The sequence below is a fragment of the Notamacropus eugenii genome, chromosome 1 (assembly GCF_028372415.1).
Source record: "Notamacropus eugenii isolate mMacEug1 chromosome 1, mMacEug1.pri_v2, whole genome shotgun sequence".
NCBI lineage: Eukaryota > Metazoa > Chordata > Mammalia > Diprotodontia > Macropodidae > Notamacropus > Notamacropus eugenii.
The window spans coordinates 331,988,288-332,013,859 of NC_092872.1; the positions used below are offsets into that span (position 1 = coordinate 331,988,288).

A 25,572-nucleotide genomic window follows, 5' to 3' on the forward strand; every position below is an offset into this window, starting at 1 on the left:
TGTAGATGGTGTTTGGGGTTATTTATTTCTCTTTGTCAGGAATTGGTCCTTTGATGGCACTGGAGATTGTATATGTAATAAGATAACTTTGGCATGAAAACTTTTTAACCCCAAACAAAACTTATCTAACTTTTGTAATTCTGTATTTGTCATTTTTGTGGTGGTGTTTTGTTCTGCTTTAGACACTAGAGGGAACTGTGACTTTATGAGATTCTTCTCTCAGACACTAATGGAGATATCCCACAAACTGATTTCGTATGTTAGAACCTAAGCAAATGTATTGAAATCTTGCAAGAAAAGAGATCCTTTTAAAACATTTCCCAGATATTGAAACATGACACTTTACTTCTATTTAGTCCCACAGATTGAATGTTTTTCAAACTTTTTACTTGCCATGTTTTAGCTACTATTGTATGAAATTAAAGTCTGAGTGGTTTTTTTGTTTAGATTAAGTAGGAATAAATATACCTTCCAATATAATTTAAAAATTACTTCTTATAATTATATTTTTAACAGCTTTCCCCATGATAGTCAGAAAAATGGATCATTTTCTTTAGACAAGTTATTACTGACTCTATACATCCAGCCTACAACTGAAAGCAGCATTATACACATGTAAGTAATCAATTAATATTCATTGATTGACTTTTCTGAAGACTAACAGGAAGAGGTTGTGTTGCTATGCATTCCAAGAAATCCATGCTGAAAGCAGTGTAACTTTAAATGAGGTAGATTTATATGGGCTGCCTTTATAAAAATATTAGTCAAAGTAAACAAATCTGTTAATAATTAAATACTAGTGTGTTATATAAATAGCTGTCAATGCAGATTGAGAAAGAGAGCATTTATCCAGTAAGCTCAACTGGCAAACAGAAAGGAAATATATCTGCCAAAGGCTTTTAAAACCTTTTTGTTATAGCAAGTGAAAAAAATGCCTCTCTTGTTTAGGAGGCAGTATTCTCGTGTGAATGGTACATTTTGACTGTTTTTTGAATTCCTACTTTCTGTTTTTGTCATGGGACAGTTTGGAGTCTACAGAATTTTTCTTCTAGTAATTTCCTTGATAAAGAGCTCGGAGAGTACAAAACTGCTGGCAGAGTTTAAAAACTGCGGAGATGTGGAATGTGAAAGTAAGTATATGGAAAATAGCAACGTAAGTACATCGCATAAATATTAAAATGGAAATATTTGGTATAAATATTGGTATACCATTGGGAAAAAAATGAAGTTGTAAAGATTAGCTTTGTAGATTGCCTGTGAAAAATATTAGAAAAGAAGTGTTCTGTGGCATTACCTCACAGAAATGGTCAAAGGGTCAAAGTTTGGTATAAATTCAGATGACACAGAGGTCTTACCAGTTATCACAATCAAATTTGTTAGCATTTTAAAATGTACTTGTTTATTTACCATTTTATTTTCCCACTTATTCATTTTGTTTACTGGAGTACATAAAGACATTCTTGCTGATTTATATAACAAAAATTTTATTTTAATTTTTCAACTATGTTCTGAGTATCATTATTTCTCCAACAATTTAAAAAATATATTTAAGCCACCATGACTTATACTGGTGTGTGTGTGTGTGTGTGTGTGTGTGTGTGTGTGTGTGTGTATGTACAAATTTTAGCATCCCAGACCCTCAGGGATTCATGATTAATTTTTCATGTATTCCTTATGCAAACCTTTAGCCAATATCAAAGACTTCTCTCATGATTTTGTTTATGTATATGAGCAATGCAAGTTAGATTTTCTTTTTAAATCTACTACACAAAATATTTTGGTTATTGCATCTACTTTTAAGCTGACAGTATCATGCCCTACAATTTGCAAAATACTCTATTTACATTTATTGTTCCATGCTCACAGCTCTTTGAGGTGTAATAGTTGTTACTTTCCCCATTTTACAGACCTGGGACCTAATATTCTGAGTGATGAAATAAACTGCCCATGATCAACATAATCTGAAGTGTTCTCTTGAACCCAGGTCTCCTAATATTATGTGGTATAATTGTAGCCTAATAGATTAGAATGGCTTCAAATAAGTAATTATCGTCTGTCTTTTATGTAACCTTTATTTCTAAACTTTTGAAAAAGTACTTTTCTGAATCCTTTTTCTGAAAAGTAAACTAAAGTGAGGAACAAGATTTATCAGTCAACTGCTCATTTGTAATTAATTTCCTGTCTCAAATCTCTATTTTTCTCACATTTTCATATCTATAGAGTCATAGTTCAGACCAGTGATAGATATCAAATTCAAATATAAACAGGACCACTAAATTATATGTAAGAATCCTCTGGCTGCATATCGACCACATGTTAATTCTATTGAATTTTTCCCACTTATTCATTCTATCAAATTTTTCTTTATTTTCTTAAGTATTTCCCAATTCCATTTTAATCTAGTTTGGGCCAAATTTGGGAGTAGCCCACGGGCCTTGTGTTTGAAACCTCTGATTTTGATCAACAATAAAGAAGACATTCCAATTTGTGTAACTTTATGTGATATTTAAATTTAATTAGTGGTCTTATTAAATCAGTTTTTCACTGAGGAACATCACTACTCTAAGTATGAAATTATTTTAATGATTACAATATATACACATACCATACATTATGTTTGTATTAAAGGAATTAATCTTAGGCATTTGGTAAATTACTCATTCAACAGATTTTATTTTAAGTTCTCTTGTGAGCTGAGGGGAATAGGAAAGAAATGTAAAACACATTTCTTGCCTTCAACTTACTTATATAGATTAGAGAGCAAGACCTAACACCTATTAAATAATTGATACTACAATATGAGTAATGAAACATTAAGATCATAAATATAGAGAACAATTGATTTGTAGTAGAGTAGCTGAGCAAGGACTTAGCTGAACCCCAAAGGACTTTTAGTAGGATTTGTCAGAATTATTGGAAACCCCTTGAAATTTATCTAGTCAAACTCCTTCATTTTAAGAGTGAGGAAATTTCCCACAAAAGGAGAAATTTGCTCAACTTCATACAGCTAGATTTTCTAAATGGGTTCTTCTGACTCTAAATCTTTCCATATCATGATGGATGTTCAGATTTTGAGCCAGAAGGGACCATACAGATCAGTCCAATCCTCTCATTTTATAGATATGGAACTTGAGATGCAAATGGGATTAAGTGACTTGCTGAAGGCCAAAAATTTAGTAGAGATTGTATTTTAACTCCAGCTGTTTAAATCCAAATCCAGAACTTTTTCCATTATACAAACACTACTTAATTTTATTATTCTGAATTTACCAAACACCAAAAAGAACCCCAACACCTTACACATAGAAAGTAAAATGCAAAAATTAATTATAACTGAAATTATGTAACAAATTTTATACAGAATATTTTTTAAAAAGTTATATGATAAATTCAGCATGTTTCTTTCAAAGCTGTTTTGTCTATTTCCCTCTAAACTTTTTTATATTTCTGTCTGAGCATTTTTTAAGATGGTTCAATGACCTCTTTTGTTTCTTCTCTTTCTTTTTTTGCAACTCCTGTCTCCTTTCCCTACAAATAAAAATTGGAAAAACATAATCTTTGTAAAAACTAAGCACCATCAAGCAAAATAAATCATTAAAATCACCATATCCACATCCTTATCCTATACCTTGGGTCTACCAACCAATCTTCTATCAGGAGATGAAAAACAGTTTTTATCATCTAACTTTTGAAGTCTTGGCACAGGCAGGGAGAATATCGCAGTTACACGAACTAGTAATGCACATGGTGTGTTCAGAGGACATTAAAAAGATTATTGGATAGACATGAGAGGAAAAAGTTGGATATGCAGTAGGGAACCATTGGAGATTTTTAAATAGGGGAATTGTTTGATGAAATTGGTATTTTGAAAATGAATTTGGGAGCAGTTAGGTAGTGCAGTAGATAGGACACCTGCCCTAGAGATAGGATGGGATATCAGTTCAAATCTGGCCCCAGAAACTTACAAACTGTGTGATGCTGGGCAAGTCACTTAACTCCAATTGATTCCAGAAAAGAAAAATGAAAGACAAAAAGGAAGAAAATTAATCTGACTTGTGATATGAAGGATGGTTTGAAGGGAGAAGAGACTAGAGATAGAACATTTTTAAATATTAGTGTTTAAAATGTGTATTTTCTTTAAATATTTACATAGCTTTAATAAGCAGAGCCGTGGCCATAAGAGATTATGAAGGATCTGACTGCCAATACTTGAGCTTCAAAACGGGAGAAGAGATATCTGTTTACGCCAAACTTTCAGGAGAAAGAGAAGATTTGTGGGCAGGAAGTGTAAGTATCTTATTTAACACTGAATTCAGAAACAACATTTGGATATCTAGGATGGGATTAAGATAAGTAAAATATATTTTGTATTTCTAAAAGAGCTTTCATCTGAAGTTATGAAAGCACTTTGTAGATATTAAAGCCTTTAAACACATCTGAAAATCTGAACAGAATTGGTCACTTATGGGAAAGAATGAAAGTATTCATTAGATTCAAAGATGTGCTTTCTGTCAAAAGAGAATGGACATGTTACTATAGAAGACTTCTAGTGAAAGAATCATTGCCTGGGAAAGAAAGAAGCGTATTTTTCATAGGGAAAACAACTTCTATTTGGCCCAAAGTCCAGGTAGATTGAGTATCACAAAAGCTTCATTGTTTCAGATTACTTTCCTGAGTCATTAACATGAATAAATTAATGATTAATGCTTTCAGTGGGAAATAAGTTTGTGTAACGGTATCATTGTCTCTCAGTTAAGAAATGTTATGACTAATCATCTTGTTACCAAATTGTATAAGTATGACAGACTAGCTAAAGATACGTGTTTTCCTCACTGAACATGTATAGTGTTAGCAATCATGGCCACTGTTTAAAACTGAAACTCTGCCTGTTCATCTCAAGGACAATATATCACTTTGCTCAGTGTGAACATCTGATTTACACACTGGAAGGTTTTGGCTGCTTTTCTTGTCTTGATTCCATCTCCTTGCTTCAATATTTGCAGTTTCCAGAAAAAAAAAAATCATGTGATGATTTAAAAAAAAAATCACTATCATTTCCTACTGATTCTACCCTCTTCCTTCTAATAAGTAAAGTCAGTCAAAGCATATCAGCACATAGGCATCAACCTTCATTCCAGATCTCTGGCGTAGTGCCTTTCTGCTGAGAGGTAGAAATCATTCTTCATCTAAAGCATTCTTCAGTCATTCCTAACTGAGCAGGGTATCCTTGCTTGCCTGTGTAAGTCTGATTGTTTTATAAAAGAATTTGTACCTTTCTTTTTTTCAGACATGTGGTTACTTGAGATCCTAGTGTGTACAGGGTAACCCTAAGGGTTTTTTGTTTTGTATTTCATAGATTATCTATGCTAGGGATCCTGTATTTCTGGCATGGGAAGTTAAAACATCTTGCTTTGAGCTACTGAGTTAACAGTTTAGTTTCATCATGATCTGATAACTCTCTCAAGGAGAATCTTTAAACTTGAACTCAGAGCTCATCAGAGATTCCCTGTTGGATTGCTGATGGTGTGAACACTGGTTCAAGACTCTAAATTTTGCTTCCTACTCCCACACCCTACCCCCACTTTTTTGCTTGAAGGGATGGAGGGATTTGGAAGAGACTAGAAATATCTAGTGTTACATTTAAAATAAGCTTGACTAATAATAACAATACCTTGCCACTTGTATATGACTAAAGTTTACAAAGAACTTTAACAAATATTATCCTCACTTATCCCTCACAACAACCCTTGAAAGTAGTGGCTATTTATTATCTCCATTGTGCAGATGAGGAAATTGAAGTAGACACAGGTTAAGTGATTTATCTAGGATCATAGCTAGTAAATGTCTGAGTCAGAATTTGAACTCAGGTCTTTCTAACTCCCAAGTCCAGCTGGCTATCTACTGTACTATCTGGCTGCTCTTAGATGACCTCAAAGATCCCTTTTCAGCTCTAAATTTATAATCCTATAAGTCTTTTTATATTTAGAGCATGTATCTGTTTGGAGCTAATATTGCAGCTTAGTGATTCGGTAGATAGAGTGTCAGGGTAGGGAATCAGGAAGACTCATTTTCCTGAGTTCAAATCTGGCCTGAGATACTAGCTGTATGACCATGGGCAAGTCACTTAACCCTGTCTGCTTCAGTTTCTTCATCTGCAAAATAAGTTGTTGAAGGAAGTGGCAAGCTATTCCAGTATTATTGCCAAGAAGACCCCAAATGAGGTCACAAAACATAGGACATGATCGAAAAATGACTGAAGAAAAATTATATCATCAGGGCAGATCTGGGCCTGCCTGAAGAGCCAAGCGGAAAGAAAGAATAGTGTTCTTAGACCCACCATGTTGTGAAGATGCAAAATTTATTAGAAAACATAAGAACCTAAGTAAAATGATCTACTGATATCTTAATTTAGGAACAGTAATACAAGTTGTCACTTTACTGGAATTAAAGTTATCTGTAGCAGTTGCCACACCAGTGAGAGGTACCATTGCTGGTGTTAGAAGACCAAAATACAGTAGGTTCTTTTAATCTTGGGGAAAGACATAAACTAAGGAAACTGTGTGAAAGAAGCTGAAAGGAATCCCTACTTTCACAGAATGTTTCATTTGAAGTGGTCTGGGAGGAGTCCCCTGCACAACCTCTGAAAAGCATAATGCAAACTGGTCCTCTTTTGTTTGGGATAGATCAAGGACATAGAGTAGTTCACTCAGACATGGCTCTCCTGTCTCTTATTCTTTGCTCAGAAACTAAAACCCTTACCTGCTATTTACAACTTGAATTCTGGGAGTGTGACGTTCACGTCTGTGCTATGTCTAAGCCAATCAAGGCAACCCTCAATTTACAAATTAGCCTTTCTTGTGCACAGAGTACATAGTGATAGGAATGGGGAATGGCAAGGAAGGGAGTAAAATTTAATATAAATTGCCTGTTTCTCCTGACTTCTGTATTTAAAACAAAGACATTTTAGCATCTGGATATTTTCTATTTCACATTGTAGAAGCAACAAGCTATCCTTTATCCTTTTCCTTGTTCTCTCTTTCAGAAATGTTAAGAAAGCATTTAAAAATTATCTTAGTGTGAAAGAGAAACTTTATCAGTCTTTCTTTAACTAACAATTCTCTATTAACTATCTGCTCCCTTCCCTCTGATTAGCCCAGGAATGACTGTTTCCTTGAAGCAATTAGGGCTGTGACCAGACTAGGGCAAGGGGCCCTTAAATGATTCACCTAAGAGTAGTAGATTCTTTCCCTATTCTTTGACCAGATTAGGGTAATGGTGAGAGTAAAAGATCTCTTGGGTTCACCTTTGATCTGCTAGAAAGGAGCACCCTTGACGGGAGTGGTCAAAGGGAAGATTAAATGTTTTAGGAAAATGATTCTCCAAGTGTGAGTTGAAAATTAAATAACTATTGTTTTGTTGGAAAAAGCCAACTGTTAATTGAACTGTTACCTAACTGAACTGTGCCTTTGCTAATTTTGATTGTGAAATATACTTTGTTTGAGAATCCTATAAATTAGGACCTCAAAATTGTCTGTTAGAGAAATGTCTGAGGGCACAAGGAAACTCAGTTTAGATGTTTTTATAAGTAGGATAGGGCTTAGATTTAGACTGATTATAAATTAATAGCAATTGTTTCTGGAAGTCTTCTGTTTATAATGCAGAATTCAGAACTTTTTCTTTGACAACTTGAACCCTGTTTTTTTGAGAGTTGTTATGTGAACTTGTCAAAAGGTGTGAAGTGCTTTTATCAATTTTGGAAACAGTTTGAGGTGGTGAGTAGCAGGGAGCCGAAAATGGAACTGTGAGCCTAAAAGAGAGGGACAGGTGAAGAGGGCAGTGTGGTATCCCAAGAACAAGGGAGGAAAGGAATATGCAGCTCAGTTGCTGCTGCTTTGTGTTCCTGGTGCAGGGCAGACTTTGTCTGGTCCAGGACACTCACCTGCAAGGGGAATCAGGTCAATCAATAGGCATTTATTAAGTACCTAGCAATGTTCTAGGCACTCTGCTAATAATATGGAAATGGAAACAGTCTCTGATACTGGCAGGAAGAAGGAAAGATATTTCAAAGGGATCAATAGCACCCTTCAGAAAGATCATCAGTGGCCAAGATGATCTCCCCCCGCCATGGCTCTGATGACTCTGGACATGATAATGCTGAGGGACAACCTCAGTCCCAGGTACCTTGGAAATGGGAACATCTCTCCCCCAAGTCCTGTCAGATTACCTGTTCCACACTCCTTGCGCTGCTGGCCCCACCAGGGGTGTCATGGGGCAATCCAGGACAGCCCCCTTGCCCATACCCACCATAGTGCTGCATCTCCTGACAAACTGAAAAAAATCTTCGACTGGGGAGCCTTCTATTCCAACATCAAGACAGTGGCACTGAATCTACTGGTCACAGGGAAGATTGTGGACCATGGCAATGTTATCTTCAGTGTCCATTTCCAGCACACTGGCACTGGCCAAGGGAACATTTCAGTCAGCCTAGTGTCCCCGAGCAAGGCTATGGGGTTCCACCAAGAGCAGCAGATCTTCATTGAAGCCAAAGCATCCAAGAGTTTCAGTTGCCAGTTGGAGTGGGAAAAGGTGGATTGAGCCTGGAGGACCTTACTCCGTACTCATGACCTGTCAAAACCTGCTCTCGGGACCACACATAGAGCTCAGCTACCTGGAACTGCTCCGCACTCTTCAAGGTCATCTGTATCTATATTGCCTTCTACAGCACAGACTATTGGCTGGTCCAGAAGGTGTGCTCAGGCTACAGCTACCATGATGATGCCCCCTACTATTCTTCTGCATGATGCCCTGGGTGGGTAGAGGGGAGGACCTTCAGGGATCTTCCCTCTCTCCACCAGGGGCTGAAGGGGATTGTACTGCCAGAATAGGAGACCTAGGGGACATGGGGTGGGAAAGAGACAGGGTTTCCTTCCAGGTAGGAAGGGACAGTGGAAGCAGAGTTGTGGGGGGTGATCAGAGTAAAGTCAAGGGAGAAGGAAAGGGAAGAAAGCTTTGGAATGGGAGCTATTGAGTAACCTTAAACATGCGAAATTGAAAGGGATGCTTTGTAGGTAACTGAGCCTCAAAAGACACTGAGTTGTGGGTAGATATTGAGTTCCAAGGGTTTGAGGGGAGTGGGTTAGGGAAGTTTCTGGCAAAGATCTAGAATCAAATATTTCTAGGGATCAAGTGATGAGAGGTACCTAGAACCTTAATTCCTTGGCCACTGTACTCAAGAAGAGACAGACATGAGATGGTAGATATCTTCAGAGAAAATACAAAGTTGGAAGGATTCAGAGAAATTTTGCAGTCAGAAGAGTATTTACAACAGCCTGAGTGGAAACACTGAAGATGAATTTGGATTAGAGCAAACACCCATCTAAGTGGTTGAGAATTGCCAACATCTAGTCCTTGAACGTCAGTAGAATGAAGTAGGAGGGATAACCATGAGTCATCAAGATCTCAGTTAATGGAGGAACTCCCCCCCCCTCATCTTTAAGAGCCACTCTCCCCTGTTAATAAGGATCCCTAAGAGGATCTTAAGTCCCACTCTCAGACAATACTGGGAGGCATAATCTGATCGGATAGGCTTTTGGAGGGTCTGGGAAGAGAGTCTTTTAACCTCAGCAAAAGGTTCATTGGGCACAGATGGAAAGACATTCATTATTCTGTTAGTGATCTCTCTTCCTCTGCCCCACAGTGCCTCAAGTCACCTCCTGCTATATTGGGTATGTTTCCCTAAGGGAGTAAGCTTGAGGAGGGAAGACAAAACACCTGAGTTCCCTTTGCAATCTTTGTTTCCTCCACCCTAGATTGCTCTAAGGGGTTGCCAGTTACTTCAGAAGAAACGAGGTTGAATGAGACGGAGGCCACTGGTCTCTGTTTCAGATGTTCTGTGGTGTCTGTACAGGGGGTGGGGGGAAGGGAAGGTTATGGTGGGATGAAAAGGAGAGCAAGGCGATGTCTTGTAAAATTACCTTGAATGTTGACTTCTGTTTGCAGAATCATGTTTTTGAAACAGAGAATAAGGCATTACCATTGGGAATCTTAGTTGCATAAAAAAACCAAAACAACAACTGTATAAATAAATAACAATTCTTTAAAAACTGTGGGAGAAAATGAGAGCCAATAGCCTTCATTGCTTTAAGGGAACATTTTTAAAAATAATATTGTTTTTCTTCATTTTATAGAAAGGAAAGGATTTTGGATATTTTCCCAAAGATGCAATCCAAGTTGAGGAGGTATTCATTTCTGAAGAAGTTAAAGTGCCAACTAAAGTGAGTATAAACCTCCATTCTCCCTAATCGATTTCAAAATTATTCTTAGATCATAGCATTCTTATGGCATGTTTTTCAGTTCTCATTAGTTATGTGCTTTTCAAGCTGGTCAGTTAGGGTTTTTTAAATACCTACCATGTTCCAGACACTGCTAAGCACTAAGGATGCAAAGAAATGCAAAAATAGTCACAGTTTAATGAGAGAGACAAACATGCAAAAAACTATGTACAAACAAGTATAAGTATATACATACATGAAGTACCATATTTTACGTGTGTGTGTATGTACACACACACACATATACATATGTAATAGTGATATCAGAGGGAAGACACTAAGATTAAGAACTAGGAAAGGTTTCTTGCAGAAGGTTCAACTTTAACTGAGACTTGAAGGAAGCCAGGAGGTGGAAATGAGGATGAGAATGTTCTAGGCACAGGGGACAAAATAACTCAGGACCCTCCTCCCAACCCCCACCCTGACACACACATACACTTGCCTCCAAAAGGCTTATATGTATACAGAATCAAGGAAAACAAATTCCCTCGATATCTGCATGTAAATATATATATATGCATATATAACATAAATTTATATATTTATTAATTTACGTCTCATTCTGTATCCTAAATCTGCCGCCACAGCTTGTTTTATTATTGATACTTTGGAATCATGAATGGTCATTGTGTTGATCCTTGTGCATTACAGATTTCAAAGGTGTTTTGTCTTTACATTGTTGTTATTATATAAATTCTTTTCTTGGTTCTGTTTATTTCATTCTTCATCAGTTTATAAGAGTCCTCAAAACTGTTCATTTTTATGATATTGATGTCAGTATAAATTTGTCTTCTTGTTTTGCTTAACTCACTGTGCATTAGTTCATATAAATCCAACCTCACACCCTTCATATTGACAAAGATAACAAAAAAGGAAAATAGAGGGATGTGTGAAAACAGGGACATTGATGTACTGTTAGTGGAACTATGAACGAGTAAAAGCATTCTGGAAAGTAATTTGGAATCATACATAAAAAGTTACTGAGCAGTGAATATCTTTTAGCTCATCTATACCTATATAGCTAGTCCTTTGCCAAAAAAACAATCAAAAAATAGGACAAGGTCCTATAGGTTCAAAAGTATGCATAGCAGTTTTTGCATATGTCTATGGTGGCAAAGAACTAGAAACTAAATTGTCCATCAGTTGAAGAATGGTTGACTGTGGCAGAATACCAAGTGATATTATAAATGTCTTCCATATAAGACTTAGATTTTATATGGATGTCCTACAGGTAGGCCACTGGGATAGGGGGCAGTAGATAAAACTTTGGACCTGAAGTCAGGAACACCTGAATTCCACTCCAAACTCAGATACTTCCAAGCTATGGGACCCTGGAGGCCTAACCTAACCTAACCTAACCTAATCTAACCTCTCTCTGCTTCAGTTTCCTCATCTGTAAACAGGGATAATAATAGCACCTGCCTTTCAGGATTGTTGTGAGGATAAAACGAGATTACATACGTGAAGTATTTTCCAGACTTAAAATATTGTACTAGGTATTACATGTATAGCTATATAAGGGAGTATAATTCAAGACAGGTAGTAAGACCAGCAGCAAATACACATCAAAATATCTCTGAAGTACATGCTTCTTTATGTCAATAGCTTTGCAGATCATTAACATCTGATGAATGGATTTTCCTTCAGACAAGGTTGAATTTGGTAATTCAAGGAGGGCATTTTCTTTACTTTCTACTTTGTGGGATGTATTGTTAATACATTCTTAGACAGGAAGGTAGTTCTAAGAACTGGGAGGGGTGCATGATAAATAGAAAGGAGAGACTGTATAATAATAACTTTGATTTTTCTAAAAAGGCTCTGCCTTCCAACTCAACAGTCCAACAAAATTTATTAAGTGCTTGTTGTATGCCCTTAATATATTTAGTTCTGGGAATATCTGTTTAAATAAGACAAGATCTGGGCTCTCATGAAATTTACAGTCTAGTAGAGAGATCTGATTAATGCACAAATAACTATAACAGTAATAAATGATAAATTCATAAAGAGATATAAGCATAGTATTACATGAAGTCTGAGAGGGGAACTTTCATTACTGAGTGAAAAAAACAGGAAAGGTTTGCTGGAAAGGTGGTATATCCATTGGATTTTAAAGGGTAGACAGGAATGCAACAGCTAAGGAGGAGAGGAGTAAAAGAAATGAGATTGTGAAGTATAAGGAACATTTTGCACAATGGCACAGCAAAAGGAAAGTGTAGGACTTGCATGGGTGACAGAGACTGGTATAGTTTGGCTCGAATGGATGTGGGGAGTGGTATGGAATAAGGAAGGAAAGGCAATATGGTACCTAATCATGGAGGATTTTGTATACCAGGCAATAGTTTTAATTTTACTAAATTAAATTTTATTCAGATGAAATATTTGTCAAAAGCCTTTAACACAGTGCTTGGCACATAGTAGGCTCTATAGAAATACTTCTTCCCTGTCCTTCCCCCATTCTAAATAGAAAGCCAGTGAAAGGTTTTAAGCAGAAGTGACCTGACCAAATAAACATATATGGGGGGAAGGAAACCTTGTTACTGGTAAGGAGATAGGTCAAAGGTAATCATGATGCTCCACCTGATTCAGGCTTGCTCCCAAGGTGAAATTTGCGTGGACCACATTTGGCATTATGGGAGCAGAAATGAGCTGAAAAGAATTTTCTTATTCAGTGTCACAGAATAGAGGTCAGGGAGAAACAGTGAAGAAAAAGCAAAATAATTTTGAAAGACAGATTTAATTTCTGAACTTGGACCTCAAAAAACTCATATAAATCTTGGGGATATGAAGAAATGACAACCTTCCCTCCCACCCCCAACCCCAACCTTGGAAGAAGTAGAGCAGCAGCTGAAGACGGAGTGTAAAGAATGGTCCAATACAAGAGCACAGCTTTACAATAGCTTTATGTACAAACAGCAGCAAAGGCAAGCATTGTGATCACAATGGAGCAGGAGAAAGGTTCCAGAGGGGTAATAGATTTAGGATTGGGAATTGTATTAGCTATATGTTTTGCCTATTTATTTCTTCCTTGCTCCTCTAATTTGTTCATAAAGCAACCCTTTAAGTCTAAGTTATGTATCTATTGGGAGTTTATTTTATTGTAAGATGTTGGTCAATACCTAATTTCTGCCAGACTGCTTTTCTAGTTTTCCCTGCAATTTTTGTCATATAAGTCTTTGCAGGCCTCTCTGAAGTCTTCCTGTTCATCATTTCTTATAGCACAATAGTATTCCATTACATTCATATACCACAATTTATTCAGCCATTCCCCAGTTGATGGGCATCCCTTTGATTTCCAGTTTTTGGATACCATAAAGAGAGCTGCTATAAATATTTTTGTACATGTGGGATCTCCTGGGGATACAGTCCTAGAAGTGGTATTGCTGGGTCAAAGGGTATGCACATTTTTGTAGCCCTTTGGGTATAGTTCCAAATTGCTTTCCAGAATGGTTGGATCAGTTCACAGCTCCACCAACAATGAATTAGTGTTCCACCTCTCCCACATTTTCTCCAACATTTATCATCTTCCTGTTCCATCCTGTTAGCCAATCTGATAGGTGTGATGTGGTATCTCAAGAGTTATTTTGATTTGCTTCTCCCTAATCAATAGTGATTTAGAACATTTTTTTATATGACTATATTTTATATGACTATAGATAGCTTTAATTTCTTCCTATGAAAACTGCCTGTTCATATCCTTTGACCATTTATCAATTGGGGAGCTCTCTCTATTTTTTTGACCAATATCAAATGCCTAATACTTAGAAGAAATACTCATTTGAGATAAGAGATTCCCAGGATAAACTGCAGAAAAGAATAATTCTGCAATAATCTCCTTTCCCCACACTTCACCCCCCAAAATAACGTGGAATAGTCACAAAGACTAGGTTAGACTAGGCCTATTAAAAGAAATAAAGGAAACTATAAGGATTAGCAAGGGATCAAAGAGAAACAAGGCTTTTTGTTCCCTCTGGACTTTTTTAATGGACAATGTTTTATAAGACTGCTGAGATCCACTTAAGAACTTGAGGTGCCTCCAGTTATGAATATAACTATAGAAATATGGTTAAATATTAGACCAAACTCCCATGTGGGATTGGATATATGTTCTGCTTATTGTATACATCTAAAATGGTCAATTTTTCAGAAGTTAAATAACATTTTTAAATATTTTAAAAATGTAAGTATTTGAAAAGAATTGTTTGGTAAATGTGTCTGTATTTTTTTCTAGAATGCTCTTTTAGTTAAAAGGTATACTATTTAGAAAATCTGCAGTTGTTTAGAGAACAACAAGGTTAAGAAGAAAAAAAAGATCCGTAAGGATCTTTTTTAAAAATAGAATTATTTAGCCTGGAAATGCAAAGTCTGGGGAATAACTTCACTTTATTTTCAAGTTTGTAAGAGCCTATTACATTGATTACATACATAATGATCAGAACATGAAACTTAGTCTCAACTTTACATACCTCATATTAGCTACAGAAAATAATTTGCTAACAGTAAGCAAATGATACCCATGACACATATTACTGAGGAAGTTCTGTGAAAACATTAAGAACAAGAAAGATATTCATCTATGAAATGATTTTGGTTATTTAGTACATTTTCCCCAGTAATATAAAACTATATTCTCTTTTAGGAATCTGACTTCATTTGTCTTCATGAGATGAACTATGTGTTTGAAAATGATGATGAAGTAACTGACTATTCAGATGTAGAAGAAAAAAACCAAGAATCTAATACAGATGGAAGTGAATTCCAGAGAACACTTGAAATTTACTTAACTTCTGAAAATACTGAGTTAGATAACCAGTCCCCAACAACAGAGGGTCTAGAAAATATCAGAAGTACAGATGAATCAGGAGTCTGGGGAAAAGTAGAACCTGAGAGTTTAACAGAGAGTGCTACCACTCAAGCATCTCCAAGTCATGTTGCCCAAGTGAATCCTTCAACATCTTCTTGGGTTACAGTGTTGTTTAGTCTGGGAAGTGAAAAAGTAGAAGAGACTTTTGAATCAGTTAATGAACCACCACAGAAAAGTTCATTTTCCAGTAGAAAAATAGCTGTAAGAGATGAGAATAACTTAAAGGAGTTAAAAATTGACCATCCTTTAGAAAAGAATGAGTTAGAACCTCCATCAGAGTTTGATCCTTGTCCACTGGAAGAGCCTGCACCAAAATCTGAGCCTGAAGATACTCGGACAACTACCTGGCTTGATGAAGACTTTATAGGATATTTTGGTTTTGGCCAACGGGATTCAGGATTTGAGTTATCATCTCAAGAAGATACTTCACTACTAGAAAATACTTCACTACTAGAAAATGCTTCATTACTACAAGACATTTCCATCACTGTTCCATCTGATCAGGAACCCATAGTTCCATATACAGAAAAGCCATCAGAAGTAGAAGAGCCCAAGACAAATGATTATCCAGCTCATCAACCAAGTTGGCTTGATTCACTATACTTTCTATATGGCAAAAAAGAGCAAAAGAAACCAGATAAGCAAGAAAGAAAAGACAGTAGTGGAGGAAATGACAATGAAAATCTTTCATCAAGTGATTTTGACCTTGATAATAATGAGGAAAGAGAAACTGATGAAACTGGGGAAATTAAAGATCAAACAGACAAGAAAAGGGTTTTGCAGAAGCCAGGAGATTCTGATACTTCACCTTATTTGCAAATATTGTCGGATAACACTGATTATCCTTGGAATTCCCACAGTAATCCCAAGGAAACCAAGTCACCAAAAAAATTTTGGGATCAAGGTAAATCACTGATAGAAACTGAAAAATTATCATATGGAAGTCAAAGCACAGAAGATGTGGAGGTTGCCAAAAATGGTCAGTCAGGTTGGTATGAAAATATTTCGGATCTATTTAATTTTCTAAAATGTTGAAGAAAACAAATTCAGGAAAATGTTGTTTCCTAAGAAACATAAATATCATTTATCACCTCCCTTTTATTTTTAACTCATTTTAGGGCTTATGATTGCTTGTAAAATTCTTTACAAATATTGTCATTTTATCTGATTCTCTTAACAGCTCTGGGAGATAGGTGCTATTATTATCCTTATTTTATTATTGAGGAAACTAGATCAAAGTTAAGTGACTTTCCCATGGTTATACAGCTAGTGTCTGGTCCTGGAATTGAACTCAGTTTTTCTTGACACCAGACTTAGAACTCTATCTACTGTACCACTTAGCTTAATGAGCTTAATGATATTTTAAAAAATTGAGGGACAAAAGTGACATTTTAAAATATTAGAGTTTCATTTCTTCCTTAATCATTTATGAATGTTTTAAATGAATGAAGATGTATTTATTTAATGCTTACTATGTGCCAAGCACTATTCTAAGTATAAGAGGTACAAAAAGAAAGATAGTTCCTACACTCAAGGAGCTTATGTTCTAATAGGAGGAAACAATATATTTTAGGGGAGGAATATTTTGCTTTGGAAATCTATGGGAAATGATGAATATGGCCATAGAGGAACAGACTGACACACTTTTCCCAGTAACAATGGCTGCATTAATTTGATTGTGCTTCCAGAACTGGAAAGGTTGGAGTGAGGGAGTGTCTCCTATACTTCATTTTTTTCCCCTTGATGGTCCCCAATCTTAATATGACAAAGAAACTGTCAGAAGCAAAAACTCTATCACTTGGCTAATAAACTAATAAAAGTCTAGAGAGGACTAATATAGATTTACCCCATTCCCTAATGAGTAACAGAAAAATATCTTTTCTTTTTTATTTTCAGACTCTAAAATGGAATATAAAGAGGAATTCCAGGGGCAAAAAGTAGAAAAATCTCCATCTTCCACTCCTGAGAGAAACAGTGCCAAAGGTAATAAAATAGATGGCTCTTCTCATACTGAAACTAGTGATGCAGCTTACATTCACCAAGATATATCAGTTAGGACTCTTTCAGAATCAGAAATGGAAAAGGTAGAGGCAGCTCTGGGTCTAGAGTTAAGAAAACCTAAGTTCAAAGCCTGCCTCCAACATTTCCTAGCTGAATGACTCTAGAAAGTCATTTCATTTCTGTCTGCCTCAGTTTCCTCCCATCCTGTATGATGGAGATAATAATAGCACCTTCCTCCCATGGTTGTTGTGAGGATCAAATGAGATGATATTTGTAACATGCTATGCAAATCCTAACTATTTTTGTTAGCTGACCTAGAAAAACTATTCAGATTTTTAGAGTTTATCATTCTAATTTTTTTTAAAAAAAGTAACTACTCTCTTTAGTGAAAAGTCTGCAGATTATTGAAATGATGCCTTGTATAAATGGTATTCAAAACCACTTGTAGTTTCAAGCTTCAGGTACATTAATAATATTGAATAATGAATGCAAACAGCAATTTAAATAATGTTGTGGTTTATCATTTGGATAGAAAACCTGCAAGAGAAAAAGTTAATTACACTGAAACCTGTCACTAGTTGAGTGCCTTGCTCAAGTCACTTAACCTCTATGGCCCTCAGTTTTCTCAACTGTAAAATGGAGAGATAGCACTAGATGGCTATCTATGATCCTAATTTTTTTTTCTAAGAAAAACCATATGAATACAAGTCATTCCCCAACTGATAAATGGTCAAAGGATATGAACAGGCAGTTTTCAGAGGAAGAAATTAAGGCTATCTATTGTCATATGAAAAAATGCTGTAAATCACTATTGATTAGAGAGATGCAAATCAAAACAATTCTGAGATACCACATCACACCTTTCAGACTGGCTAACTCGACAAAACAGGAAGATGATAAATGTTGGAGAAGATGTGGGAGAGTTGGAGCACTAATTCATTGTTGGTGGAGCTGGGAGCTGATCCAACCATTTTGTAGAGCAATTTGAAACTATGCCCAAAGGGCTACAAAAATGCGCATACCCTTTGGCCCAGCAATGCTGCTTCTAGGACTATATCCTCAAGAGATCATAAAAATGGGAAAGGGTCCCCCATGTGCAAAAATATTTATAGCAGCACTCTTTGTGGTGGCCAAAAATTGGAAATCAAGGGGATGCCCATCAATTGGGGAATGGCTGAATAAATTGTGATATATGAATGTAATGGAATACTATTGTGCTGTAAGAAATGATGAACAGGAAGACAGCAGAGAGGCCTGGAAAGACTTACATGAACTGATGCTGAGTGAAAGGAGCAGAACCAGGAGAACTTTGTACACAGTAACAACCACAGTGTGTGAGGATTTTTTCTGGTAGACTTAGTACTTCATTGCAATGCAAGCACTTAAAAAATTCCCAATGGTTTCTTAAGACAAATGCCTTCCACATCCAGAAAAAGAACTGTGGAATTCAATTGCAGAATGAAGCAGATCATTTTCTTTTGTGTTATGTTTTGGTTTGTTTTATGATTTCTCCCATTCATTTTAATTCTTTTATGCAACCTAAGGTGAAAATGTTTTTAACAGGAATGTATGTGTAGAACCTATATAAAATTGTATGCTGTCTCTGGGAGGGAGAGGACAGAGAGGGGGAAAAGAGGGTAAGGGAGGGGAAAAAAATCTACGATTTATGGAAGTGATTGTAGAACATTGAAAACAAACCAAAAAAAAAGGAAAAAAAAGAAAAACCATATATTTCACATAATTATTAGAAGATAGTTTTCCCTCCTAACTGTGGGTGCCAATGAAGCTGAATTGCACATCTGAAGAACTAAATCAGTTTTCTTTTTGTGAACAACAGGCTAATACTCCCTGACATGATCTAGAGTCTCAGAAAACCAGGTATTGAGCACATGGAGATAATAGTGAAAGTACTGGCAAGAATCCAAATGAGTTAGATAGCCAAAGTCTACCCTCGAGAAATGCATTTGAGCATCTTATCAAGAAAGACAAATCCTTAAAGCAAAGGTTATGTTTAGGCTTAGTGAAGTAATGGTTAGAGAACCAAGCTCTGAGTCAGGAAGGTTGGGATTCAAGTCTTTTCTCTGACATATGTTGGCTATGTAACTCTGGGCAAAACTAATCAAAATTTCATTGCCTGGGATCATTCTAAGATTATAAGTTACTGACCAGGTATTGATCTTTATTTGGAGTGGGAGGCTCCTTACTAGACACTAGTCCAACAACTGCCTTCCCCCCACAAAAATCCCCCACATTGTTCTTAAAATATGTAGATTATAATTCCTTTTGTCATCCCCTTATAGTGTCTTCTTTATGGAAACAATTTCTTTTAAAGAAACAAAGAACAGATTGTATTTTGAATCATTCAAAATATTCTTGATATCCAAGAGTTCCAAAAGTAAATAATAAAATTCTGTAGTTTTTTAATATATATAATAGTATACTGTATAGTTTTACAGAAAAGGAATTTCAGTAATTAAGCATCTCTTTGAATGTATGAGATTATAAGGAAGTTCAAGCAGAAATTATATTCTGTGATCTAATTTATTCAAACCCTTGATGTTTGAGAGATGAACTGAAAACAATACTAGTTTAAATTGTTATTGTTCAGTTGTTTCAGTCATATCTGACTCTTTGTGACCCTATTTGGGGTTTTCTTGGCAAAGATATTGGAGTGGTTTGCCATTTTCTTCTCCAGGTTATTTTTCAGATGAGGAAACTGAGGCAAACAGGGTTAAGTAACTTGCCCAGACTCACATAACTAGCAAATGTCTGAGATTTGAACTCAAGAAGACAAGTCATCCTGACTTCATACCCTAGTACTCTCTCCACTGTACCACCTAGCTGCCCATAATTTAAATTTAGCTCTTAAAAAATAAAGAGGCTCTCAGTAATGGTTGTTTTATCTTTCCATGTTTAGATGTCAAGGTATTCAGGAACTTCCACCATCATAAAAAAAATAAAGGTAGCCTTTTAAATAAAGAGGAATCAAATAATGTGACTTGGCCAAGATCAGAGAGTCATTAAGGCAGAATTTTGCTTTTTGAGGTCAGCGAAGTAGGATCTTATATTCTTTATGTTTTTTTGTTGAATTGTTTGACTACAAAAGATGTGGTCTACTGTAGAATGTAATTTGCTAAAGCTTTCCTGTTCCGTTTTCATGCCTTCATCAAGGGATAAGCTCAGTATTTGTGTAGATTGTTAGCGTAAAAATTTTGTAGAGATGGGAAAGTAGACATATGGGTCAATGGCTATTAATATTTTGTTTGTTATGTTATTGGGATAATAATAGGATCATAGGATGCTAGATTAGGAGCTGGAAGACATCTGAAAGACCATAACATCTACTCTATCCCCATTTTGCAGATGAGGAAACTGAGTCGTAAGTTTGCACAAGGTCACAGACTTAGTGTCTGAGACAGGGTTTGAACCCAAGTCTTCCTGATTCCAAGCCCAACTCATGCTTCTAAGTTTTATTTAAAGTACATTTTGATACACTCCCATTTTCAGAAATACCTTGAGAAAAGGTCCCTCAACAATGCCCTCAAAATTAGGTTATCTCCAACACAGATCTACTTTCTGTATACTTTTTAAAATACAGTTATTTTTCCTATTTTTTCTTTAATGTCATTTCTTTTTCTTCATATAGCATGCCTAGAACTGATGTTAAAACCAAAATCTGATGGGCAATGAACCTTGATGGCAAAAAAGAATTTATTACCGAAAACTTTATAGATTTTTTTTATTATATATTTGGCTGGGGTTTTTTGTCCTTCCATTTTCATCCTTAAATGCTCCATTGAGTCTTTTCCCAAGCTTTCTTTAAATTTATTTTTCCCTTCACTGCTTTTTGCTATTTTATGAGGTTATGATATTAAAATCTTCCACCATTCTCCTCCATGAGAATTTATATTCTAAAGTGCTCATGGCTGCCATACCACCCCACTTGGCAAGTCAAGATGCTTCTAGATTCTTTTGATCTTCTATAGCAATGGATACATTAACTTTTTCTAAGAAACTACTATAATGTACATATTGACTCCCTTACATCGCTCATTTCTTTTTGGGGGTAAGGATCAATAGTTTATTTAGAATGGGTTAGGCTGGAACTTTCTTTGCATCCTATGTATTTTTTTCATTTTTATTCTTTCTCCTACTTTTGTATTAATTTTGATCCTTCCTCTAACAAATTCCCTATCTGACAATACACAGACAGCTCAAGTAGGAATAATTCCCACATCAGTAATGAATTGATTCCTGTCTGTTAAACATGATCAATCTCATTTTTGTTAACAGTATGTAGTACTCACCACGTCCATGATCTTTTCTGGGGAAAAATATTCATAAGTTTCAGGTGTGATGTTTATGCATTGGCTTTTGGCTTGTCTTGTTTTTTCCTCCTGAAACACATATTTTCTGCTGTCCTTGCCTTTACACTCTTGTCATTGAGTGTCAAAATATGTATTGATTAATTCGGATGGTTTTATTAAATCTTATGTAGCTACTCCCACAAGCTTCCAGGTACTAATGAGATCAATACCTGAGAGTGTATGTCGGGGGAAAGGCATCAATTCTCTCCCTCCATCTTTCTCGTGGAGCAGTCTTATTAGTCCCTAGAAGCTTGTGAGTAGGGCTATACTTTCATTAGAATTTTTTTTACCTCTCCATTCTCTGAAACAGTTGTTGCTATATAAGCTTTAATCATTTTCGTGGTGTTCTTTTTGCACATGCTTGTTATGAGTACTACAATATGGAATAGCCAAATGTCCCATGAATTTCTGTTTCTTGTTGTCTTTGAACATATGATGAAACCACCTCCTCTGACTTCCTTTGCCTCTCCAAGGAAGACTTTTAAGTTACCCTCACATTTAGATACAACTTCCCTTTTGGCTTTTGGTTTTACATATAGCAAGAATGTCAAGATCAATATGACACAATTCCTTCAAAAGTATTTCCACTTTTTGGTCACTAGACAGAGATGTCACATTTAGAATTCTAATAGAAAAAGTTATTATAGATTAATTAAATGCTGTGATTCTCAACCTCAGACCCCTTTCTTCCACTCTGTTGCTGTCATACCAGAAGGGGTTACACTGCACTGAGGACAATTTTGCATTTTTCTCTTTTCCTATGTTACCATCACCAAAAAATTCATTACCAAATGGCCAAATTACTGGCAATGAGCCATTTGGAACTTAGCTAGACCAGTCCTACATAGAGTAGACGTGTTCCGTTGCTGGTTGTAGCTCCTTATTGGCAAGGGGCTGATGGGAATTATAGTTTTCCTAGGTGGAAAAAGATGTGAAGGGGCAGTGAAAGACACAACCTCTGTAATGAATAATAATAATAGCTGGCATTTATATAGCGCTTTAAGGCTTGCACTTGACTTTGTTTTGAGCCAGGGAGGGCTGTGCAGGTCACCAGCCTCACTTCTCCTCCAGAGTCATCTGAATCCAGTGACCAGATATGCATGCCAATGGACCCCTGCCTAAGGGCTCTTCTGGATCCTCCTGGCTTTAGAGTGATTATCAGTAGGAACGATTGCTGTTTCCCTCCCAGCCTGATGTGTTTCTTTTTCTTTGCCTCATTAAAGGAGCTATACGCTGGCTACTTCTTAAACAGGCCTGTTCAATGAATGGGTGTTATCTCACCATAAGTGAGTACCTGGGTCATCTCCAGTCATCCTGGTGAATATCAGGTCACTGGATTCAGATGGCTCTGGAGGAGAAGTGAGGCTGGTGACCTGCACAGCCCTCCCTTCCTCAAAAACAAAGTCAAGTGCAAGCCATGTCATTATTTCTCTGACGGCATGGTCTTCTTCAGCAACTAAAGACAAACACAATAAGGTTTGCAAAATGGTTTACAAATATCTCATTTTATCATTGCAATAACATTGGGAGGTGTTCTTATTATCCCTATTTTACAGATGAGAAAACTGAAGTAGACAAAGGTTGTCTTACAAGAATATTCTTTTTTTTTATTCTTCATAAAAATGGCTCAGTAATTAGAGAGGTACAAAATGGAACTTACCTGGAAGACAAAAACAAAGAACTGAATGGTAGAAAGAAAGTGATGATAGAAATAAAAAAATGAACAAAATTTTCCTTATCTATTTATAGATATGCTCACTAAAATTATGTTAACTACAACATTTAATGAGAAAAGGTATCACAAAATTGAATAATTTCTACACAATAAGTAACAATGAAAAATAACATCAATGTTTCCTGCACCTGCTCAGTTTGAAATCCATGGTTCTCTGGAAAATATTATTTTAAACAAGAACCTCTCATTGTATAACCCATCACTTTAAAGCGACATTCCCCCCAAACAGAATCATTCTCTACTCTATGAGACAACTAGAGAAGAAAACCAGATCCATAGGCAATATAATGTGAAATGTAAACATCTTTTCTTTCCTAATAATTAGCGGAAGATGCGTATGGGTTTCAGATACTTGAATATTTACTTCAAATTAAAATGCATGACCTCCTGATTTCTACAGAAAAGGTAAATATTTTTTTTCGTATCTATACCACAATAGTGATTTCTTGTTGAATGTTTTATGTTTAATACTTATTTTTCACTTTTCATCATGAGTTGTTCATGAACATAAGTATCTTTTTGCAGTAAAAGAAAATAAAAATAAGGGAGTTAGCCTGGAAGGAATACAAAATATGGAATGAACATTAAGTTATTGATATGTAAATGAGTTTTCAGTCCTCAAAGACTATGTAATGTAAGTGTCAGATATAAAAGCAACTATCGAAATTCTAACCAAGCTGATGTTAAATTTCAGTCATTTAGTATTTCTTTGTTTATCTGGCCTCCCCTGTTGTCAAAGAAATAATCAAAAGAGCATATGAATTAGCAAACCACTTTTTAGCCACTTTAAACTATTTTATGTATAAGTTTAAGATGAATTGTTTTAAATGTATTTTTGGCAAAACATTTTGGGAAAGGAATGAAATCTCATGTCCCTGATCTTTAATTTGTGGGTTTCAAAATCAGTCATTTAAAACAGATTTTTAGCTTCAGAAAAAGAAAAATTCCTTATTAAAGCACTTTCGGATTAATATTACACAAAACATTGTCAATGAATTCTTGCATTTTCAGGGAATGAAGTATCCAAAGAAATGAAGTATTTGTCTCTTTAAGCAGCAAAGCTTTTAAAATTTAACCATTTCATAGGACATTTTTAAAAATACATTGTATACTCTCTACTTTCAAGAAGGGTATACTGCAGATTTGCTTTTTGTTATGATCCAGGATTTGAAAATCCTTATTAAAGTAAAAGCATCAATTATTCTGTTATGCAGTGATACTCAGAGAAACAGACAAGAGTAAGAATCAAAGCTAGAAAGACCTTGTGCAAATCATTTAACCTCCCGATGCTCTGGGGAGCTCTGTAAGACTATAAATTGCAAAGGTGTTGACCTGCATTGGTATAGGATGCTTCTCATGTGGGAGTTACCTTCATATGTCTAATCACTAATAATCAATAATGCCCTAAGGGCCTATTGAAACTAATTTGCTCTTGTACTAACCACAAAATCCATGTCCTGAGTTCCTGTTTCTTCTTTTTATAGCTTTTCTTTCTTCCTTACTTCAAGTTGTTTAAATTTACTTGAACTTTTAAATTTAAAAAAATTTAAATTTAGCAATACAATTTCTTTGGGTAACACAACAGACTTTCCCCCAAATTTACCAATGGCCATGGTACATTGTACATGGTACATTCCCCTAATCCAATATTAATTGGATTAATTTTAACTTACATTTTCTTTTTTATGATGAGTTTCAACATCAACAGACTTGAACATTTCATACAAAGAAGAACAAAGAAAAAGGATTGTATATGAAACTTTGATCTTCTAATGCCTTGTGTAGCACAGATTCTGGGTTCACTCTACCAATTTGCACTTGCATTGTCAAGCTGGATGCTATTTCTCCTTTTAAGGCTCTAGGAGTAACCCTGAGGGACTGGAGTTGACTTTTTTAGTACTGTTACTTACAAGCCCATATCTAATGTGTTCCCCAGTATCAATATCTCCCCAATATGAATTACCATCAATTAGCTTTTACAAAGGAAAACTTACTAAAAAATACTAAAAAGGTGTGGCAAAGACCAAGGTACAAGAGCATTTCCCCAAAAAATATAGGACATATTGTCCTATGATTACTTACAGAGTCCATGGGAGAATTAATTCAGATTTAGAGAGCATGTATAGCAAAAGTATAATTCATAGTCCCTTGTTAGATGGAAGTCTTTTGTCATGTAGACCTCATGTCCCCCTGAGGTGTGTGTAGCTACCTGTAGGACTCTGAGTTAGTGATCCTGTAGTGTCACTTGATAAAGGTGTCAGGGCATATAGTATTTGT

At 35.8% G+C, this 25,572-nt stretch overlaps 1 protein-coding gene and 1 pseudogene across 7 annotated transcripts in view; both read left to right on the forward strand.

Moving 5' to 3' along the window:
• Positions 1 to 830: 830 nt before the first annotated feature.
• The window catches only part of MIA2 (MIA SH3 domain ER export factor 2), a 120,372-nt gene continuing 95,630 nt past the window's right edge, over positions 831 to 25,572 (forward strand). For 2 of the 7 annotated variants that reach the window (XM_072629773.1, XM_072629774.1), the window contains exons 1-6: positions 831 to 1,130; positions 4,154 to 4,287; positions 10,188 to 10,274; positions 14,968 to 16,180; positions 17,089 to 17,175; positions 23,621 to 23,700. In XM_072629773.1, coding sequence (XP_072485874.1) covers positions 1,016 to 1,130; positions 4,154 to 4,287; positions 10,188 to 10,274; positions 14,968 to 16,180; positions 17,089 to 17,175; positions 23,621 to 23,700 — 1,716 coding nt within the window. In that variant the 5' untranslated portion in view covers positions 831 to 1,015. The remainder of the gene's footprint in view (positions 1,131 to 4,153; positions 4,288 to 10,187; positions 10,275 to 14,967; positions 16,181 to 17,088; positions 17,176 to 23,620; positions 23,701 to 25,572) is intronic. The other 5 variants (XM_072629768.1, XM_072629769.1, XM_072629770.1 and 2 more) reach the window with 4 other exon arrangements.
• Positions 7,992 to 8,801, forward strand: LOC140525637 (neurexophilin-3-like; annotated as a pseudogene).